The sequence below is a fragment of the Montipora capricornis genome, chromosome 5 (genome assembly GCF_036669925.1).
Source record: "Montipora capricornis isolate CH-2021 chromosome 5, ASM3666992v2, whole genome shotgun sequence".
NCBI classification, from domain to species: Eukaryota; Metazoa; Cnidaria; class Anthozoa; order Scleractinia; family Acroporidae; genus Montipora; species Montipora capricornis.
In genome coordinates, this window is record NC_090887.1 from 25,250,784 (window position 1) to 25,278,283 (window position 27,500).

The 27,500-nt window shown below is 41.9% G+C and overlaps 3 protein-coding genes across 3 annotated transcripts in view; 1 reads left to right on the forward strand and 2 right to left on the reverse strand.

The window, feature by feature from the left end:
* The window catches only part of LOC138050008 (maltase-glucoamylase-like), a 32,068-nt gene extending 14,104 nt beyond the window's left edge, over window positions 1–17,964 (forward strand). Inside the window, exons 10-24 of the mRNA XM_068896502.1 lie at window positions 1,574–1,636; window positions 2,641–2,754; window positions 2,831–2,915; window positions 3,905–4,022; window positions 4,366–4,499; window positions 4,632–4,666; window positions 7,068–7,184; window positions 7,446–7,594; window positions 8,042–8,126; window positions 8,249–8,305; window positions 10,176–10,300; window positions 10,381–10,469; window positions 15,540–15,589; window positions 16,925–17,086; window positions 17,353–17,964. Of these exons, the coding sequence (XP_068752603.1) occupies window positions 1,574–1,636; window positions 2,641–2,754; window positions 2,831–2,915; window positions 3,905–4,022; window positions 4,366–4,499; window positions 4,632–4,666; window positions 7,068–7,184; window positions 7,446–7,594; window positions 8,042–8,126; window positions 8,249–8,305; window positions 10,176–10,300; window positions 10,381–10,469; window positions 15,540–15,589; window positions 16,925–17,086; window positions 17,353–17,505 (1,536 nt within the window). The 3' untranslated portion in view covers window positions 17,506–17,964. The remainder of the gene's footprint in view (window positions 1–1,573; window positions 1,637–2,640; window positions 2,755–2,830; window positions 2,916–3,904; window positions 4,023–4,365; window positions 4,500–4,631; window positions 4,667–7,067; window positions 7,185–7,445; window positions 7,595–8,041; window positions 8,127–8,248; window positions 8,306–10,175; window positions 10,301–10,380; window positions 10,470–15,539; window positions 15,590–16,924; window positions 17,087–17,352) is intronic.
* A 1,600-nt stretch (window positions 17,965–19,564) lies between these two features.
* Window positions 19,565–23,537, reverse strand: LOC138050009 (major facilitator superfamily domain-containing protein 6-like). Its single transcript, XM_068896503.1, has 2 exons — window positions 21,691–23,537; window positions 19,565–21,105 (listed from the first exon to the last, which is right to left on the reverse strand). Exons 1-2 carry the CDS (start codon window positions 23,414–23,416, stop codon window positions 20,777–20,779), a joined length of 2,055 nt encoding a protein of 684 aa, XP_068752604.1. The 5' UTR covers window positions 23,417–23,537; the 3' UTR covers window positions 19,565–20,776.
* A 3,677-nt stretch (window positions 23,538–27,214) lies between these two features.
* Window positions 27,215–27,500, reverse strand: part of LOC138050011 (dihydrofolate reductase-like) — a 7,167-nt gene continuing 6,881 nt past the window's right edge. Inside the window, exon 6 of the mRNA XM_068896504.1 lies at window positions 27,215–27,500. This exon is cut by the window's right edge and continues 698 nt beyond it. The gene's annotated coding sequence lies outside the window, so the exon portion shown is untranslated.

Sequence of the window (27,500 nt, forward strand, 5' to 3'; positions counted from 1 at the left end):
TACGCACTCACCTACCATGAAGTAATCTATATGTATTGCACCGACATCGCAGAGGTCATTGGTTCGAATCCCGTTGACGCCGCTTACAGTTTTCAGCTGTCTATATGAGAAAATTGCATAAATTGTCCTGATAAGTGCGAAGATCATTTCAATCTTCCGTCTCCAACTATTTATCCTAACGCTAGCCAGATATGCCGGGACTTGAGCTCAAAGGGAGCCTTCACTAAAACAACAAAATAACTTTAATCCACAGAACATAATGTTTACAATTAAAATTGTTCAAACTTTTTTCAATGAAAGCGCTTGTATCCGAATAAAATTAATTCAAAAACGCTTGTTTTGGCTTTCAAATTTCCCGGGCTCCACCATCTTGAATAATTGTGACGTGTCGTAGTTGCCCTATTGTTCTAGAACAAACGCTCTTTGTGTCCGAACAATAAGGTAACCACGACACGTCACAATTATTCAAGATGGCGGCGCCCGGGAAATTTGAAAGCCAAAGCAAATCACATATTTCCATCCCTCAAACTGACATTTCACTTTTTATTCAACTTATACGACGTGCAATCTACTTTAGACTTCAAATCTACTTCAACGAAGCAAAGATTTTAAACAAGCTGAGAAGATTCACAATAGGTGAGGCAAAGAGTTGAACACGGATCGATGGCTTCACCTTGTAGTTTCCGATATCCACTAGACTATAAACGAGACAAGCTCCCGGAAAGTCGAATTTTTTAGAGTATTGACATAATAGCACCCAGCAAACCAATTGAAATTTAAAAGTCTTCAACGGGGTTTTTAGACCTAAATACTGTAGATCAGCGCGGCTTAGCTAAGAAACGCTATTTCTTGTTGAACTAAAGCTGTAATTCTGCCTATTTTCATTCTTTTTACAGCGGTAAGCTTGTCAATACTAACATGGGATATTGCGTCATGTAATTGTTACGAAATGTCCAATGTCAGTTTGAGGGATGGAAATTAGTGTTGACCCCAAACCAAGCGTTTGTTAAATTCATTTTTTTCGAATACAAGCACTTTCATTGGAAAAAGTTTGAATAATTTTAATCGTAAACATTATGTTTTGTAGCTTAAAGTTATTTTGTTGTTTTAGTGGAGGTTCCCTTTAGGAAGGAGGACGTCTATGCGACATACCACAAATCTCTAAAGCCTGGTTTTCACTAGCGACGCAAGTACAAGCGTGCTTATTTCATCGTGAAAACGGGGTTGACGCAAGCATAAGCACAAGCGCATGCGCAAGCACAAGAATCAAAATGTTTCCTTTTCCTTGTGCTTGCACTTATGCTTGCGTTCGCTTGCGTCGTGTGAAAACGAAACGCAGCATAAGCACAAGGAAATTTGCTACGTCTGGCCAATTAACGCACTCGCACTGAGCATTTGAACAAAATGGCGGATGCCGTGCTCAATTTTGATGCGTATGTCGACGCTCGTTTTCACAAGCATTAACTACTTATGCTTGTGTTTGTGTCGCTAGTGAAAATCAGGCTTAATAATGTGGTTTTCTCAGAGTTGACACGTGTGTTCCTTGTGATCTTATTTTCTTGGTTTGTTCAAGGTGTGGCCGTTATTACAAAATGTGACAGTGAACAACAGCTTACCGTGGGATGAGCAAACAAGGGTGAGCTATATATTTGACTTTATTTTTTCAGTTACTTCAGGTCCGCCGTCATAGATACGGTTTCCCAGCAGGCGCAGGCAGTCTTTTAATATTTCGTGGTGTTACCAAAAGCGGTGGAATACAGTGGTGAGTTCATGGCCACTGTTGTTTCCCCAATCGCGAATCAAAGGATAACGCCTGTATTTGTTGAAATAAGCAAAGAGGACCTACGTCCAATTTTCTGGTTTGCCGTCAAACACTTTAGCTGCAGATAGTCTCCCACTCGGCCTGCTTCGCTGTCGAATGGATCAGTGAGTCGTATTCAGCGTTGAAATTAGCGGGATTTTGATCCACTTTGTCGGTTTCCTTTTTAACGGTCTGCTGACTGTCGCTACTAACGTGATGACCCATGATTGACGGCAGTGGAAAAGGAAACCGAAGGAAAATGATATTTGAAATACAGACTGCGATTGGTAATGCAAGAAGGACTACGCAAAATACCCAAAGAGTTGGTACTCCAGGCTTTCGATAGTTGCATCAAACGCTCTTAACAAGTGATTTAATTTAAATGGGTCCTAAATGTGTTATTGATTGTTTAGAAGTGTACATGCGTACAAGTCAAACGGTTTCAAAAAGCTGAGATTTAATGAAAACGTCTTGGGACAAAAAGAGATCACCGCCGATAATTTGTGCCGAACTCCTCATTCTAAAAGTTTATCATTGTTTAATTACCTGCCTTTTTGATGCCTGGAGACGCTTCAGACAAAAGGAATATTGGTATTGGCTTCTTGGCGCTATAGACAAAAGTTTACTGGCATCAAAGATCGTCCAACAATATTCAATAAAACCAACAACTGCCAACACGGCGAATACGTTGGGCCAACAATGTAGAGGCCAATAACGCTGCAAGGGTTTCTACGACACTTTTCGTATGGCCGGGTTGGTCTTTAAACTCAACTGGTATTCTGACTGTTGGAAAACTTGAACTTCTGAGTTTGATTTTTCTATTCGCCTTTCTATTTCAGCTGTATCGTCAGTATGCCACATTTCCGGATTATTTTCACCCAAACATCAGCAAATACTGGGGCGAACTCATCAAGGACTTTTACAAAATCATTGAATTCGACGGATTGTGGATCGTAAGTACAACATTTTTGTTACGTCTTGCTTCTTGGGTTTTACACGTCCTAAATCTCTTGTACGCCTTATTTACAGGACATGAACGAACCTGCAAACTTTGTCAAAGGAAAAGTGGGAGGCTGCAGCAAAAACAAGTGGGACTATCCCCCATACAAACCCAGTGAGTCTTTGACATTGTTTCCAAAGGAACAGTGAAGTATAGAGTGTTTCGCTCATGTGACCAGCAGACATGTTTGCGTACTGAAACAAAAAAAAAGAATTTTCATAGAGATAGAATTCAATTCCCAAAAGAATGTTTTACTATTCCAACATCGCCGCTGTTTCTTTCTTCCACTCCTCCAATATGGCCGCCGTGACGTCATGCGAAAAGAGACCAGAACACGTCTGTGAAGTTTGACGACTTGAATCCTCTCCGTTCTTGAGATACAAAAGGAATTGTGACACCCGAAAATGCCCCGAAAAGTTTCGGGACTTTCGAGAAACGAGCCCGAGAACCAGGTTGCTGACCAGCGGTTTTCGTTAAAGCAATGGTTTGCTGGGGGTGCTCAGTCTCGCGGGCTCAGAAGGGAACTTCTCAGTAGAGTGGAAAGTAATTGAGGGATTGTTAGTACGCTGCCCTGTGATTGGCTTTAAAACCTAGCACCACCTTTTTTCCACCAATAAGATGCAAAACCGAAAGCAATTACGGCTGGTGCACCTGCATTTTCCCGGGCTTTGAAAAAGTTACAGGTATTAGCTTCGATTTCTGATTGGTTGACTGCGAGTTCGAATCCTCCTGATTTTAAAGTGTGTTAACCGTTTATCCCTCTCGTGGCTGTTTTAGTTTTAAGAAATATTAAATTGATCTCATGTCCCTGTGGTCAGTTTATTAACGAATCCGTCCGTTTCTTGTGTTGTGATATCTAGAAATTTATAGAGTTTGTTTTTTCCTAGTCAAGAACGCTCTACTAGGAATGCCAAGCCAGTCGTCTTTTTTAATTATTACCTTAAAGAGATTAATACAGAATTTGCTCAACAGACTGTTTATGTAATACTGCTGTTATCAAGAAGCTTCTGGAACACCATAAGTGAACTCCTCGTATCTCTGTTAAATGATTTTTTAGCTTCAACAATAATTCATCAATATAACACTACCTTTCCCCCTTGCAGGGATCGTAGGAAGTATCATGGCTGATAAGACTGTTTGTATGAATGCAAGACAGTTCAATGATATGCATTACAATGTCCATAGCTTATATGGATGGAGTCAGACTCTTGCTACATTTGAGTGAGTATGAGAAACGTCTATACATCAAGCAATATAAACTCTTCATTAAATTCACTAAGAGTACTTTATGAAAAGGGCTCACAATAATTCAACATGTTAGACGATTTCTGTTCATAAAAGCTTCAGAATTGTACAAATTGTTTTTTCAGCAAAACATGGGCAGGCTCTTCGCGGGGCGACTGAGAAAACGGGGGGACTGGGGTGGGACCGCGAAGAGACATCCTGTTAGCAGGCTAGATTAACTGCTGCTCGCAAAAAAAAGGAAAGTACAACCAATTTTCGATAAACCTGAAATGGATTTTTCCGTAGACACTACTCTTCATAACCAATTAAACCATTTCAGAGCAGCAAGGAATGCAACAGGAAAACGAAGTATTGTTATTTCAAGATCAACGTTTCCTAGTAGCGGCAAATATGCCGGACACTGGTTGGGAGACAACGTGGCATCATGGGACCAACTTCATAAGTCAATCATTGGTAAGTATGGTCTTACTGATGAGGACAGACTTTCTATTTTCGACAAATTTCCCAGGACGTTTTCGACTGTTATTGATAAAGCAATTGTTTTCTTTTTTTTCGGAATTTACCTTTAAAGTACTTTTTTTTCAGGAATGCTAGAGTTCAACCTTTTTGGAATTCCTTATGTGAGTACATTTTCTTTAGTATGCATTTCACTTTTACTGATATGTAGGTACAGTTTCAGTTGACTAATGAACTTTATTTAAGTGTCAACTGTATTTAGCGCTGAGGAACTAGACCATATTCGTATTTTCAGTATTGGACTGGAACTAGCTTGCAGTAGAGGCTATAAATGCGGGGAAATCTTTTCAAATGCAAATACTTTTAAATATATTTCCCGGCATTAGCTTCCATTGCAAGCTAGTTCCAGTCCCATACTGAGAATGCGAATACATTCTATTAGAGAAACTATGCAGAAATTCAGATCAAATCAACTCATATCAAATCGTCGGTTGGTTTTTGAGGAGAGGGGAAAATCGTCCGAGCACCCGGGGAAAAACCTCTCCCGATGCAGAGTAGAGAACCAACAAACTCAACCCATGTATGACGCCAAATCTGGGAATCGAACCCCGGCCACGTTGGTGGGAGGTGAGTGTTCCGACCTCTGCGCCATCCCTGCTTTTTTTTGCTTCCGTTCATTGCTGGTAGCTAGAAACCGTGATACAAGAACTATTAAAGCACGGAATATAAAGCACTAGAGATTGAAGTAGCTATAAGGGAGCTGGGGTGGCGCAGTGGTGACAGCACTCCTCCCCCATCAATCTGACCCGGGTTCGATTTCTGGACTCGGAGTCAGATGTAGCTTGAGTTTATTGGTTCTCTACTCTGCGGCGAGACCTCCGGTTTTCCTCTCTCATCAAAAACCAACATATGAATAGGTCTTATTCACGATAGCTGCCATGTTGGTTTTCAAATTGTCATGCAAATTAGCCATGTGTTACGCTGGGGGGCAAACATTGGACAAAAGGCAAATAGCGGAATATCGGGTCGTCGAAATATTGAAATAACATTGCTAAAAGTGCATTTTAGAATTTAGAAGTAAGTACCTTTTAGAATAATTTTATATCTTTTGATTGCCTTTGTCATTTTGACTTTCTACTTCGTTATCTGCTCATGATTCGCTAAAAAAACATCGAAATAACTTGTGTAATCATTCTATTTTACTACTTAGTTGATAAACATTCAATGAACGTGAAACAAGTCATCTGTGTGGCTAAGGTGTTGGTTATTAACTCTCGAACTTGTGTTGTTTGCCCCCTCAGAAGTGTGTTGCTAATTTGCATGATAATAGCAAATCCAACATGGCGGCCATCGTGAATAAGGTCTATTGATTTGATTTCAACGTACAGCGTCCCCAATATCAGCATCCCAGCGCTAGAAGACTTGGCAGGTTATTAAATAAAGTTCATTTATATTGTCAGCATTTTTGTTCCCGCAGAATAGGAATCCGGAATCACCAGGCAACATAATTTCTACCAGGAAGCTCATTAACCAAGCTGCAATCAATACTGGGCGCAGATAGATTGGAGAACGATTACGACTTCTACACTGCGCATGTGCACTAAGAAGCGTTCGTACCTCTTCGTACATGTAACCCTTGTGCATGCGGGTGCTCTATAAGAAATACCATACTCTTGCTCCGATCTAAACTTCCCTATCGTCGTACTGTCAAACCTGTAGCGTTGTGTCGAACTTCTTGCCTTCATTCTAGATCTCTGTTCTTCGCAACCAACTGAAAAAGATGAATAAAAATGGACCCAATGAAGCCGATACTTTGTTTGTTGGTCTGTTGTTCCTTCTGTGTCATGATTTTAGGATCCATTCAGTAGACCTCTCGGGCTTTACACGGTCGGACGCCTCCTGTCAAAGTGACTATAGAGTATAGAGTTATTTTTGTCATATCACTCTTCAGTTTTTCCTATCACTTAAAAACACCTCATTGTAAAGCCGTGTGTTTTCTACGCTGTGTTTTCGTGTCACCTAAGGATGATCTTTTTCATGCAAACTTCGTTCGCGGCAAGCTTTTAAAAATACAGCGACACACTTCGTGAGTTTGTGCTCTTCGATAACTTAAAGTGCACCTAAACCCAAATAATTTTCGTTCCTAATATAAATCTCCCCATCCAAAGCAAACATATGTCACCATTGTTACATAGAATTTCGCGGCTTTTTTTGTGCCTTGCAAGGCACGTAAACTTGGCAGAACTGGCAGTAATTTGGACCCACGACCGTGATGCGAGAAGCATGGGTCTATTCTCTATTCTAGAAGAACTTTATTTGAGTTTACGTGCACTTTAATGTGAAATACATGGAGATTGTTTCAGATATAGCTTGATGCTACTCTGCATGGATTGAATAAATTTAATTTAGCTTAGAAAGTTACGATTCCGAGACCCTGTTGCTTAGAATCGTAACTTTCTAAGCTGAATTCAAATTGATTCAAACCAGAGTAGCATCAGACTGTGTCTGGTTGCAGTATCACCTGGTTACAATGTGAACTGTACCTTTGGTTTCTTCCTCTTTGAGATTGGAGCCGATGTCTGCGGTTTCTTTGATCATCCGTCAAACGAGATGTGCCTTCGGTGGACACAGCTTGGAGCGTTTTATCCTTTCTCCAGGAATCACAACGGATTCGGAAACAAGGTAACCGTTGTAAGCATTAATTGAACTTGGATTAAAACAAGCAGAATTTCACGATGATTGCTGTAGTTTAGAATATCTTACTCTGGCTAGCACCGGGAGTCTAAACATTGACTGTATTTTTCATTGGTTAACAATTGGTTCATTCTTTAAGAGGAATAAAAACACAGAAGTCATTTGGAGAGCATAAAGAAGAACATTATAGAAATGGATCAATTTTCTTTATTCGGCAGTTTATTGTTTCTACATATTTGACTTTTCCAGGCTCAAGATCCCACCGCTTTTGGCGCTGAATTTGCGAAGGATGCTCGTAAAGTTCTAGAGACACGTTACAGATTATTGCCATACCTTTACACATTGTTTTACAAAGCAAACATGGACGGATCCACTGTGATCAGGCCTCTAATGCACGAGTGAGTGAATACCTTGATTACAGGACTTTGTCACAAAACGAACTGGAAAGGGCCTGGGAACGAAGTTGTGGACAGGATCATACCAACGTTTAAACGGCCTTTGCAAACGCTCGAAACAGGTGTTGGGGAAATTTGTGGCTTGCAAATGTTCACGCCAACAATGTTCATAAAACAAGTCTGGGACAAAAAATTGAATAAATTTCTCTGAACACCGAGCAAGGCCCAACGCATATAGACGTGCTCTGGATAACTAAACCCACGGATTTCGAACATAATCTTTCTAAGTTTTTCTCCCGTTTTCAGTCACTACGAGCTCCGTCAAAGCTTATCCTCGTCTGCTAAGATCATAGCAACTCCTGAACTGTGTTTAGTTTCATTTCTATTACGTAGTGAAAATAAGATTTCGTGAAAAAAAAGTCAGTGGTAAAAATGTATTATGATTGACAGGTTCCCGAAAGATAAAGTCACGTGGGATATCGATCGCCAGTTCCTTTGGGGTTCAAGCTTGCTGATATCTCCTGTTTTAGATGAGGTACTAGCAGAAAACACCTATTGCTTTCACATTGTATTACATTATTTTAACATTCCTTGGAAACGTTTAATTGACGGAAAGAATTCAGAAAAAGTATTATTCGGTTTTTGTATGCTTTGCAGGGAAAAACGAGTGTTGAAGCGTATCTTCCAGACTCTCGTTGGTATGATTATTACACGGTAAGAAATTGGGAAGTAGATATGATGGATTTTCGTTCTGACACCAGTTGGAGATTCCTAACAGGATTTCAATCTGTGACCTTCCGATTGGGAAGCAGCAGAAATGGCGCAGTGATGAGAGCACTCTCCTCCCACCAGTGTGGCCCGGGTTCGACTCCCAGAATCCGCGTCGCATGTGGGTTGAGGTTTTTGGTTCTCTTCTCTACTCTGAGAGGTGTTTCTCAGGGTCAGGCTCCGGTTTTCTTCTCTCTTCAAAAAACCAATGTTTGATCTGATTCGAGTGAAACTGATTTAATTTCTATGTCCAGTACGTGTGCCCATCTCCTGGTCCAGTACGTGTGCCAAATAGGCCATTTTCGAGTTCATGTCTGCCTCCTTTTCAATGCGAGTCTACTTGCGAATTTTTTTATGATGCTAATTAGTTGTACTTTACATATGAATGGAAACGAATTTTCAAAAGAAAAACTTCGGACTTAGACTCGCTTTGAAGATGACGCAGACATGATTTTAGTGCTCCCGCGCCACAAGACTTGTCACTAAAGTTGATTTTCATCATCGTCATTATCATCATCATTAGTTCGCATGCTCTCCCATTCAGTCACAGGAGACTCGTTAGAGATTAAGCCATTGAACTACTATCCTGAACAAAACTGTTGGAGGAGCGCATGATCCCAACTAAATGGCTTCATAGCTCAGTAAGTAGAGCATTGTACCGGCATCGCAGAGGTCATGGGTTCGAATCTCGTTTAAGCAACCTGAAGTTTTCAGGTGTCTTTAAGAGACAATTGATTAAATTGTCCAGATAAGTGCTGGGATGACTTCTCTCTTTTGACAATGAAGTCAATAAAGCACGAACGGTTTCTAAACATGCGCATAACTTTTTCCCCTTCCCTCCTTACCATGTTGAATTGAATTCTGGAAACATCAGAAAAGCTGGCCGAGTTGCCCTCAGCAGCATTGCTTGTGATTGGGGTGGAAGGAAGGGGGGGGGGGAGGGGGGGTTGGGAGCACTTGAGGCCGACGTGAGGAAAATTATTAGAAAATGTAAGATACTCCTTTGATTGAAGTGATTTTGCGCTCATTACTATATATATCAATATATATCAATATCTCAAGATATTTTGGCCACGATTGTAGGTGTTCGTGTGGCAAACAACCTGCATAATTGCAAGGGTCGAATGTTAAGTGAAGGCATATTAGCCAATATCAAAAATACCATAATACTCTTTGTTTGTCCCTCCAAAAGTTTGCATAAGCATTGTTTCCAGTTTCTCTTGGGACCATTGTAAGTCCTAAGAGAAAATAAAATAATGCTTATGTAAAAATTTGGAGGAACAAACATATAGTATTATGGTATTTTTGATACTGGCTAATTTAGAAAGTTGCGAGAAACGTAGTCTCAGAAAGACACAAAGAATGTCGAAGTTCAGCTGGGAATCTCAGGCAAGGTTACTAATCCGTCCATCATCAAATGTTCCTTCTGATGTTGATTTATTCAACTAAGCCCTAAGAGTAATAGTATATGTACAAGTTTTGTTGAGTATCGCAATCTCCCCTAGCTTTCGCCTGGCAACGGGGATGTGGTGGTGAAAATGTTAGAGATGTCACGTGTTGGGAAAAGGACGTGGAGAAGTCACGTGATAGGGCAAGGTTGCGATCGGTCTTCGACACGATCGAAAGAGCATTGCGCTAGACGTGTACTAGTTGATCCCAGACAAAACAGAGACGTTCCGTTCTTGTTGTGTTTTCCCATCATCAGGGACGAATACAATAACATTCAGAACTGAAGTAATTTCAGTGTTGAAAACGATTGCCAAGTAAGTCACCAGATACGCTGCTTTCAGCACTAACTTTGCAGGTGTAATTGCAGGGCAAGGAGACACAAAGTCGAAAGAAATACGTGACACTTAACGCTCCACTCGATCACATCCCACTTCATATTCGAGGAGGTCATATTATTCCTACTCAGGAACCTGCCAATAATACTGCGTTCAGGTAACTTCACAGTTCACAATTAACATTCTTTCTGGGTTATCGATCTAAAAATTGGCGATACTTTACTGTTGATTTTGCAGCCGTAAGAAACCAGTTGGTCTAACTGTGGCGCTTGGAGATGACGGGAAGGCTCAGGGAGAGCTTTTCTGGGACGATGGTGAATCCATTGGTGAGTTTGTTTCGTGATTCATATTGGGAAAAAAAGACTGAGAAATCTGGGAGGAGTCATCCATGTGAAGGCTAAATACAAGAAGACAGGGGCTTACAACAGCGATGATTTTGAAACATGATTGGTACGCGGTGTTAAGTAAGGCCATTGATTAATAACAACAACGTTCTTTTCCATTGGACGACACTGATAAACAGTAATAGAACTCTAATAGCTGTTGCCTATCGATAGATAATCGTAATGTAAGTCAAAAGGCCACGCCCTAAATCAATGACATCTGCTTGGGAGCCGGTGTAAGCGACGGTAAGAGAAAACGAAGTATCCACGTCCCTCAAAGTAATCACATATTTCATGATCACTCGTTGCCCATATGATAACCTACAGAAAGTGAAATTTCAAACAAAACCCTTAGGGACCGTTCATTATTTATCGGAGGTGGGGGGGGGGGGAGAGGGGGGTTTATTAACTGGGGGTGTAGCTCGCCATCCGATGTGTCATCTGATGATGATGAGGATGACGATGACGATATTAAATGATCAATTAAATGATCAAGTGAAGCTATGATCTTCGCAGTTATGAACGCAATTTTTGCGTAGAGAAGCCTGAAAAATTCAGGACTTCAACGGGGTTTGAACCCGTGACCTCGCGATTCCGGTGCGACGCTCTAACCAACTGAGCTATGAAGCCACTGACGTTGGGAGCTGGTCATTTGTGGGTTTTAATGGTCCCGTGAGGAATGAATCATTTATGAAATGACATATGAATTGAATCATATATGAACTGAGGATATGAAATCAAGTGAAGCCATGATCTTCGCAGTTATGAACGCAATTTTAGCATTAGCGTAGAGAAACCTGAAAAATCCAGGACTTCAATGGGGTTTGAACCCGTGACCTCGCGATTCCGGTGCGACGCTCTTTCCAACTAAGCTATGAAGCCACTGATGTTGGCAACTGGTCATTTGTGGGTTCTAATGGTCCCGTGAGGAATGAATCAATGATGAATGGTATATGAAATGAATCATATATGAACTGCGGATATGAAATCAAGTGAAGCTATGATCTTCGCAGTTATGAACGCAATCTTCTCTACGCAATTGTAAAAATTGCGTTCATAACTGTGAATATCATAGCTTCACTTGATTTTATATCCGCAGTTCATATATGATTCATTTCATATACCAGTCATCATATTAAATGATGATGACTATGATGGCGACGATGATGGCAACCATGATGGTGATGACAATAGCGATTGATGGCTCCGTCGATCTCGAGAGACCATGGTAGACTGCGCCCAGGCTTGTCACTTTGTGTTGCAGCGCCGGTGTGGCTGTAAAGGCCGATGCGGGACCTGCATTGCCTGTTGCATCTGCTGCAGGTAAAGACCGGCTCCTGTCTTCCTGTCTGGGATGGGGCTGACTGTAGCAGCTGCTCCTTGCGAAGGCGTTTCTCTTCCCAGCGGGTTGCTCTCCTCTCCTCTGCTTCCTTGATGACTGCTTGTGTGGTGGACCGCCAGCCAGATCGGTCCGAGGCTGCTGACTCTAGGTCGGAGGGGTTGAACCCACCAGCCTTCAGATCACGCTTGCACACATCCTTGTAGCGGAGGGCTGGACGTCCTGTGGGTCTGGTGCCAGTGGCCAGCTCCCCAAACAGCATGTCTTTGGGGATGCGGCCGTCATCCATTCGAGTGACATGGCCAAGCCAGCGCAGACGTCTCTGGGTCAGGATGGCAAATATGCTGGGCATCCCTGCCTTGGCCAGGACGTCGATGTTGGTGACGCGGTCTTGCCAGGTGATGCCAAGGAGTCTGCGGAGGCAGCGCATGTGGAAAGCATTGAGCCTGCGTTCCTGGTAGGATTAGAGGGTCCATGCTTCACTGCCGTAGAGGAGAGTGCTCAGTACACAGGCCTGGTAGACTCTCATCTTGGTGTTTGTGGAGAGCATGGTGTTGTCCCACACTCTCTTTGTCAGGCGGGCCAATGCTGTTGCTGCCTTGCCAATCCTCGTGTTCAGCTCTGCATCAAGGGAGAGGTTGCTGGAGATGGTGGACCCGAGGTAGGTGAACATGTCCACCACTTCGAGGGTGTGGTCGCCGATCGAGATGCTCGGGTCGTTGCTGACGTCTTGACCCATGACCTGTGTCTTTTTCAGGCTGATGGTGAGGCCGAACTCTGTACAGGCAGCTGCAAAGCTGTCAATGAGCCGCTGCAGTGCTGCCTCCGAGTGGGCTGCTATTCCAGCATCGTCAGCGAAGAGGAGCTCTCTGATCAGCACTTTCTGCACCTTTGTCTTTGCCCGGAGACGTGACAGATTGAAGAGGCCTCCATCACTCCTAGTGTGGATGAAGATTCCGTCTTCAGAGTCCCGGAAAGCATAGGAGAGGAGCAGAGAGAAGAAGATGCCAAAGAGGGTTGGAGCAAGGACACAGCCCTGCTTCACTCCATTCTTGATGGGGAAGGGTTCCGAGCAGGATCCGTCAAATTGAACGGTCCCACGCATATCCTGGTGAAAGGATACAATCATGCTCAGAAGCTTGGGGGGGCATCCAATCCGCTGGAGGAGGGCAAACAGTCCTTCACGTCTAACCAGGTCAAAGGCCTTGGTCAGGTCAATGAAGGCCAGGTACAGGGGTTTTCTCTGCTCCCGGCATTTCTCCTGCAGCTGCCTCACTGAGAACACCATGTCGATGGTTGACCTGGCGGCCCTGAAGCCGCACTGCGCCTCTGGGTAGACACGCTCAGCGAGAAGTTGCAGTCTGTTGAGAACCACCCGGGCAAAGGCCTTGCCGACAACGCTCAGGAGAGAGATGCCTCGGTAGTTGTTGCAGTCACTCCTCTTGCCCTTGTTCTTGTAGAGCGTGATGATCTTGGCGTCTCGCATGTCTTGGGGCACTGCTCCTTCCTCCCAGCACTGCATTAGAAGCTCGTGAAGGTGCTGTAGGAGGGAGCTCTCCTTTGCGGCCTTGACGACTTCAGGGGGTATGTTGTCACTACCTGAGGCCTTGCCGCTGGAAAGGGAGTCAATGGCCTTGCGGAGTTCTTCAATGGTTGGTGGTTCATCCAGCTCGTTCATCATGGGCAGCAGAAGGGTGTTCTCAAGGGCTGTATTGGTCACAATGGTTTCCCTTGAGTAGAGCTCTTGGTAGTGTTCCGCCCATCTCTCCATCTGCTTGCTGCGGTCTTTGATGATGTCGCCGTCAGCTGACTTGAGTGGGGCAGTCTTGATGGCACTTGGGCCGAACACCTTCTTCATTCCCTCATACATCCCACGGACGTTGCCTAGATCGGCGGCAAGCTGGATGTCTTGGCAAAGATTCAACCAGTAGTCATTGGCACAGCGCCTGGCAATCCTCTGAGCTTCGCTGCGTGCAGCACGGAGTTCTGCAAGCGTCTTTGCTGAGGGGTCTTTCTTGTAGGCAAGAAGAACGGCTCGCTTGGCGGCAATGACGGGCTCAAGCTCGGTGGCACCAGCCTCAAACCAGTCGCTATTGATGACAATAGCGATTAAGATGATGATTAATGAATACATTTTCCAGGAGACTAGACTTTTTATTTATTAACGTAGTTATAAAAAATGTTCACATTTACTGTACATATACACCTAGAATGTCACACTTCTCTTATATGGTTTTCTTTATTTCGCAGAACAGCTCAACCACTTAATAATATACATCTGTAGTAGATTTTAATATAAGTTTTGTGGTTTCGTGATGCACTGCTGCACTTGTAGAACTGGGGTAACAACTATACAATTTAATAATAGTTCAGTTACTGTTGCATTGCTGTAAATAGTTGTGTATAATTAAGATAGAGTTTTAGTAGTGTTTTGAGTAATACCATTTTTTAAAAGGTTAACTTCTCCATTTTAAACATTGACCTTTTTAAAATTTCAAGGCCCCTCCATAACTCAGCAATTACTCCAGACGCCCCCTTTTTTTGTGGCCAAAATATCCGCCCCCCCCCCCCTAAAATCACCCAGCCCCCCCCCCCCCCTCCAATAAATAATGAACGGTCCCTTACCGCTAGTAGACGGCCCAAGCCGCTACAGAAACCAGAACCACAATCATCCGCCACAGATTGAATTCACCACTGAAAAATACTTTATTCCATAAATGCAAATTAAAGGACTTAAATAAGTGTCGGTACGTAAGCGTGTGCGATTCAACTGAAAAGAAACAGAAATTTCAAAATTATAAGTGAAATGTACGCAACCAAATAGCAATGAAAATACACAAAATGAGCACGACGAATATACTTACATAACCGTGCCGAATAAAAAACAAAAGTTCACAGAAGATGAACGGTAACAGCTCGTAGAAACGACGCATACAGAACTCTCAGGGAAAAAAACTATATACATAGAGTTTACCTTTACATATTGAACTATGACTAAATTAAGTAATTAAGTTTAAAGAGAACAATAATCTAAAAGTCAGTTGTTATTCCTTTGTATCGGCGCTACACCGCTTACTTAAACAAGATGAACAAGACTCGTTAACACCCGGGATGTCGACAAGTCAATTGACTATTTTCACCATCCCATAATGCAATACATTTTAGGGGGTCTTTACATAAAAACAGTACAAATTATTTACTCTTGGGTAAAATATCCATTGTTTTAATGCAAATACCTCCCCCCTTCCACTCCCCACAAAATGAACTGTATTATGGGATTGGTGAAAAAAGCGAATCCACGATTTAAGATAAAATGGACGAGAAACGAAAAACCTTGTGCGGATCCAGAAGTGACTCGAGTTGTTCCGTCGTGCCCTCCTAAGCTAAAATCGTTTAAACACATGCTTACATAAGCAAAGTTTTTGTTTGAAATAGCACAAAACCCGAGAGTTTCAGAGATATTAACCCAGACTCAATTCACATTTCCAACACTGACCGTTTAAAATCACTTATATACTGGGCATGCTCCCAGACCCTCATAGAAGGGATCGCCTAATTCTCCGAACCTCTCTTGACTTAATCCCGGGTCCACCCACATAGGGGGAAACCTGATGAACAAACACTATTTTATTATTTTATAGTGACATATTTTCTTTCTTTTTTTTTTCCATTAGACACTTTGGTAAAAGAGAAATATCTGCTCATAAAACTATCTTGCGATGGGGTAAGAAATAATTCCTTTATCTTTCATTACAATAATTACACCCGCCATTTGATTTCTTAGCGTCGGATAGAAATGACCATCATCGTCAGTTTAGAACCAGTTTATTATTTTCTTGTTTCTCTTTATAGTTTTATTTTGAACAGACTTTTTCTTTCTGTCCTTTTAAGGCCTGTTTAGACGGGCGATTTTTGCTGCGATTCGGGTTACGATTTCTGCTGATTCGTTTTGTACTCCATGTCACCCCAACCTCGTACCCAGGGCGCTTTTCCCTGGCTTTGGCCAGGAAAAAAGCGCCCTGGGTATGAGGTTGATGTCACCCCGCCCTGCTCTGTTTGGCTCTGCTTCACTATACGCCAGCGTTCCCTCTTCCATTGAAACTGCTTGTCTGTATGTCGCATTCTTGACTCTGAAGTTTCGTTTTTCTGTCATTATTATGCTAGTTATGTATCCCCCCTCCCCGCCCCTAATTCACTTCGACGGCCGCTATTGTTTCTAATCGCCCCACATATCTAAGTGGAAATAAGACGGTGCCTCAAATTACACACTCCGAAGACCCAGGAAACAAGATGAGCATTATAATAATTAAATATTTTGGTGATCGAATTGAACTGTAACGCGCACCATTACGGAAGTCAAGCGGCCATAAGCTACAGCCCGCTAAGCATTATGGTAGCTCTTTCATTCATCAAGTCCTTTCGCGGGAACACACGCGGGAACACTCGTGATGTGATGTAGTTTCACTGTAAGTAAAATTAGTCGTTTTGTTCAAAGTTGTTCCCTTCTACACAAGCACACAATGCAAGTACATTTCAATAATACAATAATTTACAAATGCATTAACATTCTTTATTTACTTTGTCTCCTCGTATTTTTGTTTGTTGCTTTGGTCTTTGCACTGTTCCAACCTCGTTTTCACTTGCTCGCCATGTGCGCATCATTGTGTGAAAAATAATGAAATGAAAGAATCTTCTGGTGTGCTTAGGGAATCTGCAAAGATTGTGCATAAAGAGCAACTGAATCAGGAAACTTGAAGGAAACCATTCGAGAAATTATTAATAGTATAAGCGACAATCAGCCCGGAGGTCAAATTTTATACTTCAATCGAGTCTGTTTCGATGGTTTTGTTCAAGTTTTTATAGCTGTTTCGTGTGTTCCGGTGGTTTTAGTTTGGTGTTTCGGTGTCTCCCTGGCTTCGTTTCGATGGTTCCCGGTGGTTTCGTCCCGGTGGTTCCGTTTCGGTGTTTCGGATTTTAGTGCATTCCTGGTTTTCCGAGTATCCTTTAGTCGCCATCGATACTGGAATAAATCCCTTCATAACATTTTATTTTGTTTTAGACTGGCATAAAATTCTCTGTCGAAAAGAATGGCTATTCAGCCCCAGATCTTCCCAAGTGGGGTTTTATCAAAGTGTTCGGACTTGATGTGGATGGTATTGAGTCCGTGAGCATTGACCGAGTGGATATAAAAGACAAGGCCAGCTTTGACAAAGACAGCAAGGTAACTAAATTAAACTAAATCTATTTTAAATTGAAGCTGAAAGTAATTTGTTTCCGTTCTTGCTTTTCTACGCCTGATGATTGTCAGGTAAAAACGAATTGTGTTGACTCGCTCAGCTGACACGCGTTTTTCACGGCACGCTCATATTTTTTTGTTCTAATCGGTGGGTTGCAGTAACGTTGTTGCCGATCTGTTGATTATGATGAGTTAAATAGCTTCAGAAAGACGAAATCACTGTAACTGACATCATCATTTGTTTTTTAAAGGTTCTGAAAATCTCTGGTCTTTCTCTTCACCTCAGCGATGCACACGAGGTCAAGTGGACCGAGACTCACTCCAAAGGGACTGGACACAAAGTTGTACTTCCTGTATATGTTCTGCTGACCATGATCGTTGGCTTCGTGTTTTCCAAGTTCTGATTTTCCTCCGTTTTTTAACGGCCTTGAATTGTCTAGTTTTCTGCTTTGAGTAGACAGATTTGGGTGTAGAGAAAACCCTTACTTGCATGCCCGGCGTTAAACTTTGACAAGATTTGGCAACCTTTGTCAATGGGCCATTTCCGAGATCATGACTGCCTCCTCTTCAAAGCGAGTCTAGGTGCGAAGTTTTTCCTATGAAAATTAATTTTCATTCATTCATGTAAAGTAGAACTAATTACCATCACAAATACTTCGCACTAAACTCGTATTTGAAGGGGAGGCAGACATGAACTCGGAAATGGCCTATTTAGATGGAGATGTTGATGTATATTTACCACAATTTACTCGTTGAGACCCGCTCTATCGGATTCCCATCGGGCATGGATGGAATTAATATGTTAACGTCCAACAGTACAAGAATAGGTGGGAGTAAATTTGATGGTTTTGTGCTTTGTAAAAGTATTGTGATTGGTTGAAGGCATTACTTTACATTAGCTTGTTAATGACTTCGTAACAAATAACATTATACCTCTTCACTCGTCAGTAACCTCTCTGGTGAAGTACCCTTTGATTCCGGTGGTATGAAGTGATGAATGTCCAGAGCAATCTCAGGAAAGAATTGTTTTGCTGATTACGTTTGATGGGAAAACAAGTTTAAATTCCCATCAGGTAGCATCAAATAGTTTTCCCTCCACTGCCATCACCTGAATGGATCCGTTTACTTATTCATTTTCTATAGCCGTGTGCAATATTTACAAATATTTATTATATCTCTCAGATAGTACGCGCGCTGTAATTGGCTAAATTAGCTGGCCGTATTCTACAGTACGGTCCGCTGTACAGCCCGCTAAATTTAAAATTTCAACCAAACATCATCTAGCGAGTCTTTCATGTCATTTCTGTTGCATAAACTTGTACTGAAAACTGTTTGAATCTTGCAAGCAACTATTTCAAACTTAACAGCCAAGAAGATTTAGTTTTTGGGATTTTGGCACGGCATTCTTTGTGGCAGTTGAACCTTCCGCTTCACTTTGTCTAGTTTCCTTGGTCGCGTGCCGGTTAACCTCAGAGATATAATAAATATCTTACTAACCTCGTTTTCTTGATCCGTACTGTAAGTTACGGATCCTCGTTTTTTCCCGTTGATTTATGGCCCGCGCGCTTCGCTCTTGGGCCATAAATCAACGGGAAAAAACTCGGTCCGTAACTTACAGTACGGACCTCGAACTCGGTTAGTAAGAGGTATTTACAACAAAGTTATTTTGATTTTCAAATCTGCCGACCGCCCACATAGTATTCATTGTTTCAAGAGTCAATAAACCTTTGTTTCTCCATTGACAACTATGGGTGACGTCATGCAAAGTATCGCCATCCTGGACCAACGTGGGGGACTAAAATCATATGATAAGATGTTAGCTAATTTAGAGCCATTGTTGTTCAAAGATCTAGAGCTTCCGTAACCTGAATCCCAATCGACTCCCTCATCACCATATGTGGAAATAAACAATAGACGTCTTAAGAATAGCTAACAACTGTTAGTATCAACCAACTAGTGGACTAATGCAAATCCTGCATTTTAATTGGCTACTCTACTAGAGGGACTATTAGTAATAGTTCTCGAGTAGCGAAAAGCGTGACGCTTTCTTTCGTTTTAACCCCAAATAAATATTTCTTCAACTTGCATTTGCTAACTTTATTATTGCCTTTTCTGCCCGACTAGTTAGGTGATACTAAAACAATTAGACCCTTCGCCCTCAAGGGCTACGGGTCTGATTGTTAATTAACAATGGTTCGTGCTCTCTTTACATATGTGGGCTGGCATGAATTATTAGCTCTCCCTCGTGCGAAGTTTGAACGTGTTATTTGCCGTGGACAGAACCACCGAATGCACTATTGAGTTTGGAAATTGATATTATTGTACTAGTTTCCACAGCCGCAAGTCAATGGTACTTTCGATTGTATGCAGTGACATGACTTGCTCCGGTGCAAAACGAGACAACACTCTTATAGGGGATTTAAATTTCCCTCCCATCCCCACGTAAAAGAAAACCAACAAAAATTTGGTAAGATTAGTTTTATTTCTATTAACTAGTCACAAACTTATATCTCAGGCCTCGATTGATCAAAAGGAGGATCCTCGGCCCCACCAACCGGATAAATTACCAGACATTTTACCATACAGCCAATATCAAAAACAGGTGCGCTCTCGCCGCAATTTCTTCGCCCCCCCCCCCCCCCCCCACCCTTCCTTCCTAGATCGGCCCCTGAAAAATACGATCATATTCTTTGTTTGCCCCTCCAAAATTTTGTATAAGCATTGTTTCCAGTTTCTATTGGGAACAAAAGGAAAGTGGACTCTTGGGACGAGAAATGAAAACAATGCTTATGCAAAATTTTGGGGGGACAAACGAAGAGTTTTACTGGCTGGTGATACTGGCTAATAAAAATATTTTCTCCTACATTTACGTGTGTTAAGATAGTATAACCAATTTTAGATTTTTAAATAAGTGTACATCGTTTCAAATAAGATTTATTCTTTGGGTCACTCTGGGCAAAAGTTAGATGGTTCGTCCAAGGTGGGACAAACTTGTGATTAAACAGACGGATGACACCTTACAACGAAGAAAACTTGTCACGTTCCTACACCACGTAAATTTCATGATGTCTTTGATCAATACTGTTCATTTGAATAATCAACTGCGGTTTCGTTAGACTTCAATAAGCCTGAAAAAACCTACTACATTGTTGAAATAGTCCATGTTGCCTATCAAGAGATGATAGGAAAATGATATGATAGAAGTGTATATTTGCACTAGTTCGTTCAAAAAATGTAATATTTGCGATTCTTTGTGAACAACACGAAAATCCTTTAGTTTTCTGATGTAAGGAAAAGACGAAGAGGAGGCGGAAAGGAGGATTCTTTGAAATTCTATAGAAGTTTTAAATTGACGGAGGGGAGACGTATTTTACGTTCGATTTGGCTTTGCATTTCCACATTTTATTCTCTTGAAAACACTATATTATCGGAAAATGAAGTAACAGCAAAGCAATTGTGACTTCGTCAACACGTATTGCGGTCCTTTGCGCCCGCCAGATGCGCGAAAATTGGACGAAAAGGAATAAAGGCCCGAGGAAAACAGGGAATGTGAAAGGAACCTGGAATTCGACTTAACGTACTTATGTCCTCCACGATTAAATTACAAGTTAAAGAAGAAGAAATTCTGAGCCAATTTTGTATTCGGGGGCTATTGCATGGGCACAAAATTGGCTTTTATCTTCCATAGAGAAGGCAAGGCACCAGGGGAGCAGCCGCCGCCCCAATGAAATCTTTGTCTTTCTCTTTTTTCTTGCCCTTTCTCGTGGTCTCCCCACGGCTTGCTGCCAGTCTCCGTTCTTGTTCCTCTTCCAAAGATTTCATTTTGTTGAAAATGTCAATTCCCAAGTGAAACATGCACAACATGAAAGTGACTCCTGCCGCGATGAGGAAGAGGGTGCGTGCCCCTACAGCATCAATAATAACACCGCTGATTGCTGAGCCCAATGCCATTCCTATGCCCCAGTAGCTTCCGTGAAGAATGCTCTGAACCATGGATGTTGCTTCTGCAAGAGGAAAAGGAATTTAGGCTTCAAAATGAAAAGTAACAACCAAAAAACAATCCAGCAATTCCAAGGAAAGAGGGGAGGAGTGCAACTATGGCCATAAGACCATTTGTTCTTTTGCTGTTTCTATCAGTCAATCATTTAGCCAGTCGGTCAATCTGTCAATCAGATAGTAAGTCAGTCGGTCAGTAAGTTAGTCATTCAGTTGATCCATCAGTGAGACAATAAGTCTGCCGCTACAATACAATACAATACAATACATACTTAATTGACCACTCCCCATAGGGGCTTTTCAGGGCCAAGGAAACACAACGAAATGATGGAACACAACAACAGCAACAACAACTGTTAAGAATCCCAACTGGCTGGAGGCAAACCAGTTCGCTATTTACAAGCTGGGAAGGTGAACCTGGGACTACCAGGATCAAATTCAACGAGTGGTCAGAGCGGGTTATGAACCCGGGATCTCCGGATCTCAAGGCAAGCGCCCTAACCACTGGGCCACACTGCCTCAATATGAGAGTTCCTCAATTATTTGGTCGTTTGATCTGCAAATTAAACCCTCTAAAGACACAATGATCTCACCTGGTGGTGCATTTACATAAACAGCAGCAATTGACCATACTCCTCCATATGTAATTCCTTGTACCAACTCCATTGGAATCACAAACCATGGATCGGTCAGGTAGGTGTACATAAGGAATCTAGCAGTGTAGCATGCAAAAGCAAGGCAGATCATACCCTGTTGACCGATGGCATCCACCAAGTGTCCGGACAGGAAGTAGGTGACTACTTCCGCAAGGCAATACATTAACAAAATGATGCTAAATAGTACAGGTGTACCACCAAGATCCTGAAGATACCAGAACAGAAACGAGTAGTGTAGGCTATGAAAGAAGCCAAACGAGAACAGGGTCACCAAGAACACGCCATTTCTAAAGGTCTTAAACATCCGCATGGCCTCCAGGAATTCGTATCCAACGTTCTCTTCGCCAAGTGGTCGATCGAACTTGACAAACAGTGACACCCATACAGTGGCTCCAATGGCAATCTCAAACAAGTAGAAACAAGGCAGGTAATTGATGGTGTCTGTATGAAGACAGCTGGTGAACACGGAAACCCACACTGCAACAAGAACTGCGGCAAGGCCGAGACCCAGCGAGCCAAATAACCTTTGTTTGCCGTACTCACTTTTAGTTTCGACTAGAGATTGGACAATGGCGCTATCAGCCAGCATAGGCGTTGGCGTGGTGATGATTTCAGTCAAAATAACGATCAGGATCAGGCATCGAAAAATCCACGCGTTGAATTTGACACGGAAATCATTAAGAGGTCTTGGGCTCGGGGTCACATCGCCACTTTTCTCGTACGGTTTGATCACATCGGAGCCGTTCTTTTCTATTATTTGATATGATGTTGAATCGGCCAAGAGTTGACTTTTCATTTCGCCCTCGTTGTGAAAGGCATCGCCTTTAGCGTTATCGCGTGAATCCTCAAATGATAGCTTATTGCTCGGTGTGTCTCCAAGTTTCTCGTTGGGGGATGAGCTTGCAACAGTCTCACCTCGTTGCCCGGATATTTCTTTTTCTGAATTTACATGTTTTGAATTTGCATCGCGACCATCCAATTGTGAAAGTAACGCTTGAGAAACTTCCTTCCTTTTCGTCGATTTACCATCGCTTAATAAAAGTTCATTTTGTTTCCCTCTGTTGTTTAAGTTCCGATAAATTCTAGGATCCCATTTTTGAAACGAGCGAGGAAGATCTGAATCCAGAAAAACTCCTCGCAATGTAATGTTCTTCTCCGGACTGGCGGTGCTTGAGTTAAATTGATTTGGTGGGGATAAAGGAGACACACTGTTCTGAATGATTAATCCTTCATTCGAATATCCATAACATGGTAAATTCGAGGGATAAACGAACGATTGCCCGAAATAACCTATAATCCATCCAAGAATTGAGATAAAATAGACCACTTTGGGTTTGCTGTACCTGTCTGACACCATTTTCCACAGCGGCAAGCACACGAGTTTTACAGCTGGTCTCAAAGCGAGCAACAGTCCAATTTGACCTGGAGTTAGCCATAGCTGCTTATAGAACAAACTGAAAAATGGGAAAAGGGTCCCCAAAGCCGTGTAGAAGAAGAAGTAGAAGGCCTTTGAAACAAAAAAACTCTTGTCTAATTGGCGTAGTCCTGAGAAAGCTCTCCGCCATTTTGATTGTTCTGAGCTGCCAACCGTGCTTGACTCGAGAACTTGGTCGCTTTCGATGGGAAAGTCTGATCCTATAGGCTCATAAGAACTTGGAATCATTTTCTGCCGTAGACACAGGCGATTTTAGCATGCATCATGCTTATAATATGGATCTGGTACAAACAAGCTGGTCCCCTAGACGGGGAAAACAAAGTTACAACAAATATAATTAATATGCAATAAGAGCTTGGTAACTAAATATGCTAATAAATATCACAATTTGTCTTTCATCAGGTGGTCAGTCAACCGCAGACAAAGAAAGTGATGACAAAGAACGAAACATTAAATTCTCATAAAACAAAAAAATGTTTTTGTCTTTCGCTCAGGAAAGGCTGTTCCGAAGAGAGATAAGAAACAGAAATACATTCTAAAGAGGAAAGTTCACACTGCAGACCACAGGTTGCGTGATGTCTGTCCAATATGGATTCTTCGCATTCAACTTTTTTTCCGCGAAAAAGATCTTTTAATCCCGTCAATTTTAATAGACAGAAACTCCCTCAAAGTCCACTCATTTGTCCGTTTATGGGGTTCAAGTATGTTTATGACTCTTTGCACAGATTATATCTAAACTGGTAATATGTTCAACAAATGGTGTCGCAAGTGTCACAGATTATTATTGAGGACATAATCTTTTGTCCGACAGTTTACAGATTGGACCATCACGCAGTTTGCAAGACAAAGGCAGCTGCGAAAGTTTAAACACAAATCAGGGACCACCATAGTCATAAGCTTATCGGCTATTTTAAAAATTCACTTTTAAAATTTAGCCTGTTAATGATTTAGCGTCAAAACTTTACATTCATGTATTCGTGAACTGAATGTCAAGTCCCAAGCTCAGTGTGAGCATGGCCGACAAAAATATAAGAACTTGTATGGAATCCCAATAAAAAGCTTAAGAAGATAATTGTAGCAAAAAAATCTCAATTAACAAGCCTAACCTTATTGATTTTCCAGATCTGGCGCGATTTGAGCATTTTTCAATTTCTCGGTTGTCAACGGTTATAATACAGGGTCGGCCCGACCTTGATAATAAGATCCCAAGGCCAGAGACTGAATTCTCAGGTGCCACCAATTTGAGTCAAATATTCCGGGATAAAATGTTCCCACGGTCACAATTCCACATCACAATCAATTGACAAAGATTGAACTTTCATCTCAACCCACTATCAACGCAATAGCAGTCCTGAGAGCAACTTCAGGTGATGAATATTGCAACAAAACGGCTTTCGAAGGCGGTGCTTTATCACCAAAGTTGCCACGGCTTCGACCGTTGATCAAACTGACCCTTACCGGAGTGGCAGACCGTAGTTTGTCAAACGCTAATTTCTTTATTTCCCTGGGTCCCACTTTTCGAAAAAGTCGGTCGAAGTCGTAGCAACTTTGGTGATAAAGCACCGCCTTCGAAAGCTGTTTTGTTGCAATATTCATCGTCTGACGTTGCTCGCAGGACTGCTATTGCGTTGATAGTGGGTCAATTGATTGTGATGTGGAATTGTGACCGTGGGAACATTTTATCCAGGAATATTTGACTAAAATTGGTGGCTCCTGAGACTTCAGTCTCCGGCCTTAGGATTTTATTATAAACGTTGACAACTGAGAAATTGAAAAATGGCGTCGGATCTGGAAAATAGCCACACAGGAAGGAAGCTACCCAATAAGGTTAGGCTTGTTAATTGAGATTTTTTTCATATAATTATCTCCTCAAGCTTTTTATAGGGATTCCCATTTTTGTCGGCCATGTTCACTGAGCTTGGCCATGGGTCGCCTGTGGTTGTTTACGAATACGCACCTTGTTCATTAAAATCTTGTTTTCTAATAACAAAGGTTATCCTCTGATGAGCACAAGAAACAACCTATCCGTCAACAGAGAACGATCTCAATTCTCTTACAATCCCCCTTCTTCTGTGCGATGAACCTTAACGATGTCCTGATAGCCTGAGGGGTACTTAGAATTTTGAATAATTGTCGGTTCACATACGTGTTACTTACTATGCGTAGAAAGCGAAAGTAAATTGGTCCCTTAACTATTTTAGGTTTGTTCCCATTGGCTTTCTTGACTGGGGAATCAGGTTGTATTTTCTTCTTTATCCCAGATAAGATCAAAGAGTTTAGTTTTAAGAAAGTGGTCATCAAACAATCAGACAAAAACTCGAAATGAATTAATAGCCGCCCGCCAATGAAGTCAGGTGGAAACGAATAATTTGCGCGCGTTCTATCTCTATTCCGAGGTGCCATGATTTTAACTAGCATAGATCTAGAAATCGTTCCCTCGCTTCTTGATCGAATCACGAGTTTCAAGACTTACACTGCCTGAAAAGGTTTGATACAGTCTCATTAAAACTCCCATCTTCAGCACACGCAAAACACATAAAAATACGGCACACGACTAGTTCATTCACTCTTCGTCAGAGCGATTCGCTCTGACGAAGGGCTAACGCTCGAAACGTCAGCTTTTAGAATCTCTGTACGGTGGCCAATTTACATTAGCAACTCCGTTGATAAAACCTAATTTTTGTATACTACTTCCCCACCGACGCAGCACCACAGTTTCTTTAGAAACTACCCCTTCATTCACTAGTTCATTCACTGATGCATGTGCGCTCGGTTCAGGGGCACCCAACGTCAATTTTCGGAAAATATCTGTTCAGAAGACGATTTAAGATCTAGAAATTTCGGAACATTTCTTTTAAAGTTTCTTCCTTGCCTGCGTGTCCTAGGATTTTCGAACATCTAAAAAATGGTATGATTGCCCATTTTTAGCGGATTTTTACCCTAAAAAGGTCACCTAGAATTTTCGGGAGCCTTTTTTCTGGCTGAAATTTTCGAAAAGGTAAGTTTTGATCCCTGTAATTTTCGGATCACTAGACTTTCAGCTAGGAAATCCGAACAGATGAAAAATTTTTAGGGGATAAAAATATGCCTATATCTGTCGTTTAAATACTAAAATACGTTTAACAATGCTGTTTCAGTGGTTTTGAACTATATTCTCGTTGGGTGCCCCTGTCGATTCAAGATTTCCTTTCTTCAAAACTCATTCCGCTACGTATTTGCCACATACAATAGGCCGCAGACTGTTGGTGGGATACCTCTCCCTCTACGACTTTTTAACCTAATGCCAAAAACGGTAAATTCATAAAGGAGTATATGCATTTATTTCATTGCCTACGATTTTATCTCCCAGCCAATTACACCTTGTTACACTGTGCAACGTTTGGTGCAACTTGTCTCGCAACGGCGTTGCGAGACAAGTTGCACGAATCATTGCCCAATGTAACATACCTGCAACGGCCAAAAACGTTGCGAGACCAGTTGCAGCAACCGTTGCGGAAAGTAGAGTCTACTTTCCGCAACGGCTGCAATTGCACAGTGTAACATCTGTCCTGCAACTTGTGTCGCAACGGTTTGCGGCACCAGCCAATGAAAATGTTCCTTTAAAGGCCCACTTTCAACCGACAGGCATTGCGTACCGTGGAACAATTTTCAGATATGAAAATCCCACCAAAGCTGAAATTCATCTAATCAGATTGCCACAATAAACAATGCGAATTTCCATAACAAAAACAAACGGTCGAAAAGCCTTTTGGTTGAAGGCGGGCTTTTAACCTCATGTGATCATCGAAACGAGACAAGTTGCATGAAACGTTGCTCAGTGTAACACCCGTAAAACAACTTGTTTCCGTTATGTGAGAACATTTGTAGAAATGGCGTTGCGAGACAAGTTGCAAGAAAAATTGCACAGTGTAACAGCGCCTTAAAAAGCATTGACAGGATTTTAAGATAACAATTTTTTACGGTTTACGTTTTATGTCAATGTGCATGTACCTTTTTATCCAAACGTTAAGTACGTTTTTCACAACATTTGCAAGTTCTTTATCCTTTATTCTTTATTTTGTAACTTACGCGACCATACAAGCCTGTTACTTCTAGTTTTATTGTGTAGTTTTATAAAGGTGACGAACGTAAAGCTTTGGACGTTAAACCACTGAGTCATCTACATCTACATATTTCAGCACTCGCCCAAGTCCCTTTTTGACTTATGGCTGTTTCTGCTTAGGTGGCCTCATACATCCATCACAAGCCTTTTTAGAGACATCACCGCCAAGGTGGCCCCTAATCTCGTACCCAGATCTCCCACGGTCAAATT

Excerpts from the sequence above, each read along its gene's own strand:
- LOC138050009 (XM_068896503.1), bottom strand. The coding sequence starts at position 23,416 with ATGATTCCAAGTTCTTATGAGCCTATAGGATCAGACTTTCCCATCGAA. Across the intron at positions 21,106-21,690 it reads TTATGTAAATGCACCACCAG|AAGCAACATCCATGGTTCAG; the intron begins GTGAGATCATTG and ends TTCCTCTTGCAG.